This window comes from Priapulus caudatus, unplaced genomic scaffold (genome assembly GCF_000485595.1).
Source record: "Priapulus caudatus unplaced genomic scaffold, Priapulus_caudatus-5.0.1 Scaffold178, whole genome shotgun sequence".
In the NCBI taxonomy this organism is placed as follows: domain Eukaryota; kingdom Metazoa; phylum Priapulida; class Priapulimorpha; order Priapulimorphida; family Priapulidae; genus Priapulus; species Priapulus caudatus.
Window position 1 is genome coordinate 10764 of NW_014577239.1, and position 7721 is coordinate 18484.

General features: G+C 41.4%; 1 protein-coding gene across 3 annotated transcripts in view; it reads right to left on the minus strand.

Moving 5' to 3' along the window:
- LOC106806771 (quinone oxidoreductase-like) overlaps positions 1–7721 on the minus strand; it is a 19941-nt gene that overhangs the window by 9767 nt on the left and 2453 nt on the right. For 2 of the 3 annotated variants that reach the window (XM_014808838.1, XM_014808840.1), the window contains exons 2-4: positions 3945–4077; positions 2144–2296; positions 1356–1519 (exon numbers count right to left, since the gene is read on the minus strand). In XM_014808838.1, coding sequence (XP_014664324.1) covers positions 1356–1519; positions 2144–2296; positions 3945–4046 — 419 coding nt within the window. In that variant the 5' untranslated portion in view covers positions 4047–4077. Of the gene's footprint in view, positions 1–1355; positions 1520–2143; positions 2297–3944; positions 4128–7721 lie in introns of all 3 variants that reach the window. The other variant, XM_014808839.1, reaches the window with a different exon arrangement.

A 7721-nucleotide genomic window follows, 5' to 3' on the forward strand; every position in this document is an offset into this window, starting at 1 on the left:
AAAGTTTTTGGAGCGATTGTTTTCTGAGGACATGGTCTGACTGTCTAAAATCTGCCCTGGGCACAGCACAAATCTTAACCGCTCGACGTACGGTCACGATATTCGGGACGTGGGGGGGTAATCCTAAAACGAGTTGGGATGTCGAAGCTGGGGGTCAACGGTCAAAGGTCAAGAGGTGTAAAAGAAGGGGGAACATTCACTCCTTAACTTAAGGTATAGGGAGGAAATGCAGAATTGCGGCACAAATCTAAACGGCTCGACCTAGGCTCGTGATAGTCGGTGTATAGCATCATGGTAGGAAAAGCCATCACTGTGCCGAAATTGGAGGTCACAGATCAAAGGTCAAGTCCGTCCGTCCGTCAACAGTTGGGGACGGACGCTCGGACGAACGGACGGACGATCATGCGATTCTACAAGCTGCATCTGACTATGTCAGATGAGCTAAAAATTCTTAGGATGCGCAAAATAAAGTTAGTTATAGAATATAGATTGCTATGTTATACATAAATATGATTGTAGTAGCACTTTATGGTAGCGCAAGGCTAACCTTATTTAAAACAAACATTCAAACTGTAATCTACCCACCATTATTGAAATTGTAGGATTCATCTATAAATATAAGAAGAAAAATAATAACAGGAGTAAATAATCTCAAAGAAGTGTGAAATGAATATTCCTGTGTTTGTATCCATTTTCCACTTCAAATTTTTGAATAAATAAAAACAAAAATGTTCTTGAGTTTATTTTGTACCTTTATCGATCGGCTAGCCTGTATTGAAATCAGTTTATAGCTATTTACTGTCATATTGCTGTAAATTGTATTCAAACATGGTGTTGATTCAGAGGCTTCCTGCATGTTTTGACATCTATGTGGACATATTTAACTTTGAGTAGCGATACTAGCGACAACTGCTCCTGTCCTCCATATGCGACTCAGCAGGGATGTGCGACGCCCAGTGCCCTAAACATGTAGTAGGTACATGCAAGTAATCAAAGGCCGTACGTACACAATCGCACTGTGTTTGCAGGCAAACATGTCTTACTAATCTGTAGATGCATTGCAAACTAATGAAATAAGTGATTGATGATATTTCTCGCTCGCGAGATCATAACGTTACAATCCCTTCCGAGTCGCATGTGAAGGATTGAAGCATTTGTTGCTGGTATCACTCAACAAAATACACCTATAATATAGATGTGACAAAAAAGCTACGAAATAGGCTGAAAGTCAAATAAATTCTTGTTTTTATTTATGGCAATAGATGAAGTGGAAAATGCGTAAAAACGTGGAAATATACGTGTGAAACTATTTTGAGATTATTTACTCCTGATAATAACAGTTATGGCAGTCTTACTTGATCATCAATGCTCTGTATGCTGTAAAGTACGGGATACCGAGTGCTGCCCCCATTTCATAGCTCAGATTCCGGGACAGTGGAAAGGTGTGTGTATCATCAGAGAGTGCGTACTCGGCATAGGTGCCTGTTATTGCCATGGTGCAGAACACGCGATCTCCTTTCTACGGCAAATAAACAATAGCTTCATTGTTACCAATGAAACATAGACAGACAGCAATATATGTGAAGGCCTTTCCAAGTCATTTATTTTCCTCTAAAAATATACACTAAACTAATTACTCAACAAACGAATTCTACAGGCTCATCAATGAGCTTCCATCTACAAGTAAAGCTGAGAGGGTCTATGTCCCCCAGGGTACTGCCGGAACGTACCCTGGTACTATCTAATAAGGCTGAGAGGGTCTATGTCCCCCAGGGTACTGCCGGAACGTACCCTGGTACTATCTAATATGCCGGACCGTACCTCGCCTACTCCACTAACGAGTCTAGAAAGTCGCCTATGCCTACTGAGTACTCCCTAACCCTAACCATATCAGATAGTTACCAGGGTGCGTTCCGGTATACCGGACCGTACCCAGGGTACGTTCCGGCAGTACCCTGGGGGACATAGACCCTATGAGCACAAGTAAATGTTACAATATAGTATTCTTTGCTCTGAATATACTGGAACAGTTAAGCGTACAAGTAGGTAAATATATAAATTTGTAAACACAATGCTAAAATACGAGGAAATTAAAATTGCCCTACATATTCTTCATTTAAATTTCTTATGAATTTAGACCCACCTTAAACCCATTCACACCCTCGCCGACCTCTTCCACTATTCCCGCTCCATCTTTCCCAATAGTGAATGGAAGGTCAGGAAGTTTGCTAATGTTTCCACTTCTTACATATGTATCTACTGGGTTCACCCCAGCTGATAAAATTTTCAGAAGCAGCTGCAACGATAATGATTGGCAATAAATATGATAAATTTCACTTACAAAGGTATTTTAGATACTATGAGTAACAGCAACCAATTGTGCATGAAATAAGATTGCAGTCCAGTGATTACTTTGTACTAAAACAATCTGTACACCAATACACTGTTTAAAGTAATTACGTCACCGTAAATAGTAAAAAATAAAAAAAACATTTCCACTTTTTCACAAAATATAAGTAATTCTGTTCACTTTTCATGGATAAATTGCTGCATTATACTTCTTATTTTACTATATTGTTCGATGTGAACATACACTCGTGACGCATACATAGCCCATAGCAAGCAATTAATGTCAGGAACACTAATATCAAATCGTCCAGGTTATTTGGATTTTTAACTAGCTGAGAAACAATCTTATCAGGTAAGAATTTGACGATACGTTTAATCCCATTAGTTCTTACTTTTAATGTAAAATGAAAGTGTCAATGACACTGTAGCTCACCACAAAAAAGGACACAAATGAGTGAGTAAGAAGAAGTCAGTTTTAATTGAGCAACCAGCGACGTACATTATAGAAACGATTGCCATCTGTATATCGCAATAATAATTTATAAACCAAAATAAATCACAATTTTTGACCGTAGATGGCGCTATACCCGCTTTGTAGCGATGGCGCTTGAAATAAATAGGTTATGCTGCGTTCCGACATGGTTTGTAAATCTTTACTCTAATATAGACGTTTTATCGGCAGAGTGGAGAGGAAATACCAATTTTGCATTAAAGATATTGTCAATGAAATCTTGTAAAACGAACCAGACGAGTGTGACACCACAGACTGTTTGTGTCTATATAATATGCTATATAATTGCCAAACCCTACCTAATTTGTATAATTTTTTTTTAAATATCAAAACCCCTAGCCCTTATTCATTCACATACCAAAAATGAGCAAAATCCGTTGAACCTGAACTGACTAATGGCAATTCCCATTTTTGCAAAAAAATTGCCGTGGCTCGAAAGTACGTCGACTGGCGTACTTCAAAATAGGATGTTTAATATGGGAGCATAGCAGTAACAACTATACCCAATTTCAGACATGTGGGTCAAACGGTTCCTGAGTTATCGTTGACCGAAACCAAATGTTGACGGACGGACGGACGGACGGGGACGGACGGACGGGGACGGACGGACGTGCGACGGACGACGACCCATAGCAATAGCTCAACTTGACGATGTCAAGGTGAGCTAAATATGGCAACAAAAATTTTACAAATTTTACCATAGAAAATTCGGGACGTAGTCAATTTAATAGGGCCACGTATACACCTCTATAGTTTAGTTTGTGCTTATGAAACTAAGCTTATCCTGCTCAATACTACCTATAATTCCTGACACTGTCCTCTAGATCTGTTGATCGACATTCCTCAATTTTGCACCTACTTATTAGCACATTAAACATGATGAAGCCTAGCAAACATCCAAACACTGCTTATTTAAAAACATCGATTTAACCATGACGGCAATTATATAAAGCAGTTATACAAACACACACACGCACACACGCACGCATGCATGCACAAACACACACGCATGCACACAGGCATGCACGCACGTGCGTGCGCACACACACACGTGTGAATGGCGGTTGATCAATCTTGGACACACCTGACTTTCTGCTGGTTTTGGCACTGGTATGTTGACAACTTGCATCAATTCTGGTCCTCCAAATTTCGCAATTTGTACGGCCCGCATTAGTCTTGTTGCCATGATAATGTGATGATCAGCCTCTTCACCTTTTCTGTGTTACAAGAAGTGCTCGATTAGACTCTACAGTCTACTCTCTTTCGCCTAGTAAATATAATGCTAGAATAGATTATTAATACTAGTACAAGATATGCAAGTTACTCAGTAGTACTGCACTCTGCAGTATAGAGGGTTCCGCGACTAAAAATAGCAATATTACCTACAATCCCGTGCCGCCGGCCATATCGGTTCCAAAAAGAGCGAACATGTGTTACCGATATGCGCAATCTACCAATTTTACATCGATAGATTGTACATACCATAGTGTTATTATAGTAATCTATATTAGTAGTAAGTGGATCCCGGTTTTGCAGACAGGTTTACCAGCGCGTGTTGAGGTGCTAGAATTCGATATGATTGTGCAGACCCGGTTTTACAGGGTGTTGCAGGCAGGTTTATCAGCGTAGGTTGGGGTGCTCCACTAGCGTTCAATGCATGCAGGTTTATTAGCGTCGCGAGATTGCACGCAACACATATGTTCATGGACTTGAGTTTGCTTACATCGCGAGTGTTCAGAAATTTCACCAATTTTACTGCATATAGCTATCAAACGCAGCGTTTTATAACATCTGGTGTATGCACATTTGCCAACTGTCTGAAGTGTACGTAGTATATGGACAAGTACTTTGATTCACTATACAACGTAGCCAAAGTACGCTATCTCGAGGAAATTGCGTGCATTGGGAATCGACACCCATACAAGAATGGAGCTAGGACCACAACTTGTGCCCATCACGTACTTATTTGGATATCATGAATTGACTACCTAACATTCTAGCCGAGACCATTTTATAATCTCAAGGAGTTTCAGAACCACAAAAGCCTGGATGCCTACAATCGACTGTTCTGCAGTTGGGTTAGTGGTGTATCAGTCTACACCTATCATGTGAACAGTGAGATTGAGAGTCCCATCTACGTTATCCGAGCACGTGTTATGCACTCCCAGTCTCTGATTATACCATCTCTCTATCCGTGCATGGGTCACGATGAGAAAATATGGGACAGGCATCATGTCAGCACACTGTAATTGTAAAGCCGAGCTTGGTGAATTCTGTTCAATACATGTTGCCTCGGTGGTATTTTATGTAGTGTATCACTGTATGCTGCACGTGCAAGAGAAATTACCACCCCCACTCAAACAGCTGCCTACTGGATGCCGGCGATATATGTATATAAGTGTAAATGTGTAGCGGCGTGCGCCGTGCACGCGGTGTACCTGTGTGTTGCAGAGAAGCATTTGACCGGCATTTACAGGTGTAAAGTGTGGTTTGCAGATGGTAGAAATAGTAGTTGTTTAGAAATGTCGCGACGGTGGTTGCATAATGCGTTAGGCGGCAGCAGTGCGTCTGATATAGTATGGATGATGGAGATGCGAAACGGTTGAGAGGGAAGTGTTGTGCATGTGGGCAACGGGTGTGGTTGTCCGGGTGCGCACAACTTTCTTTGTTAGCTAGAAATGTATAAAGGGAAGGTTCTTGGTTGTGAGGTGATCGGACGTGAGTGTGCGAGGCACGCAGCTGCGTGCCTCTGTGCGCGCGCATGTGGGTTGAGAAACAATAATACTATTTGCTGAACACAACTGCTTGGACTTTGGAGTTTTCCTTTTCACTTTCAACTTACAACAAATCTACTTTGAAATGGGTAACGTAAACTTTGTCGTTACACAGGTACTTATCGGCAATACTAGGCGAAAGAGAGTAGAGAAACATTAAGACATTGGTAGTAAATACATTTTGTGTTTATTCAGCATTGCTTTTTTATTGAAAATGCTCCAAGCGTCTGTGGTCCGCCTGGTCTCTCGTCACTTTACCTTGTGTTGTGATAACGCTAGGCAGCCTAAAAAAGCTGCGTGGCTCTCTCTGATACCGATTGCTGCAGTTGACAACACCACAGGAGAGCGGCGTTGTGATGGATTTTCTAAATAGGCGAATAAAATGGGCAGAGGTGCGTTGCTCAATGTACTTGTACCATGCCTGAACTGGTTTCTGTAATCGTCATGGCCGGCGGCGTTACATTGTGGGTAATATGAAAAATCGCGGAACCCTCTATAGAGTGGACTAGCTTGGTTGCCCTCCTTTGCACTTTTTCTAACAGGTCCATATCTTTCTTATAGTAGGTACTCTAGGTGGGGTCCGATGAACATCTTGTACACGATAAGGAAACACCTTTTAGCTACGTACTTGAATGTTTTCTTGATCGATCTCAGTACTTCATCGCTTTGTTCGCTGCTCTGGTACACTGTAGAGTGGGTTTCAGGTCGCTATTTATCCATATCCCAAGGTCTTTTTCTTCAGTGATCTCATCTAACACTCTTCTTGTCCCAGCCTCATCGGTCATTGAGTACTCAAAGTTTCAAACTGTTCGTTATTTCCTCCTAAATGCATCTGTTTGTACTTCCCGACGTGAAACTTTAATAGCCAATTCGATTCACACATCATATTTAGGTCATCATGCTGTCCGTTGTTGTCGATATAGATTTACACATTTTTGTATCATCCGCAAACATTTTCATATCACAAATCGCTATGTCCGGGATATCGTTTACATGTACCAGAAACAGTAGTGGTCCTAGGACCGATCCGGAACCCCGCTATCTACTGAGCACCATTTCGAGTACAGTCCTTGAACGCTCACCCTCATCTGGCGCCCCACAAGAAAGCTTTCAATCCAGTTTATGAGTGTTCCTCTTATTCCATACGCTTTCAATTTCTTCAATAGCCTCATGTGCGGAACCGTTTCAAATGCTTTTTGATAGTTGAAAAAGATGGTGTCAATGCAATTACCATTGTCAATGGCCTTACTCCAAGCCTCAAATGTCTCTAGGAGATTAGTCAGACAGCTCCTCCTCGACGTAAATCCATGTTGGTGATCTGTAAACAATTTGTTCTCATCTATGAATTTTACTACTTCATCACACAATAGTGATTCCATGACTTTACAACACACACATGTTAGTGAAACTGGTCTGTAGTTCTCAGCAGCAGTCCTACTCCCTTTTTTGAAGATGGGCGAAACCTGCACTTTTTTCCACTTTGTTGGTAGGGTCCGTTCCTGTAAGGATTTTTGGAATATTAATGTGAGTGGCAATGCAAGTCCATCAGCACATTCTTTTAGCAGTTTCGGGTGTATTCCATCAGGTCCTGGTGACTTGCCTGGCTTCAGTTCTCTCAGCTTCTTTTCCACTTGTGCAGCTGTAATCTCAATACTGTCCAACTTGTACCAGGTTGCACTCTATCTACAAAATTCGGGATGTTACCCACTGGCTCCGTTACAAACACCGACTTGAAATAGTTGTTCAGTAATGATGCTGCTTCTTGGTCGTTGTCTGCTAACATACCTTCTCCTTTGGCTAATCGAGTTATTCCAGCTTTGACCTATTTCGCGCGCACATACCCATAAAACTTCTTCGGGTTGCTCTTGAATACATCAACAAGACCTCGCTCATAATTTTTCTTGGCTTCGTTACACAAGTTGGAAGAGATGTTTCTCTGTTTAACATAATCGGCATAATCTTTTTCTCTGCGTAGTCTACAGAACTTTAAGTAAAATTTCCCCTTCTTCTGTATTGCTTTTCGAACAAGCTTGGTCAGCCATCTTGGTCTCTGGTTCTTATTTGGTGGGTAATGCTATCCCCCGGGC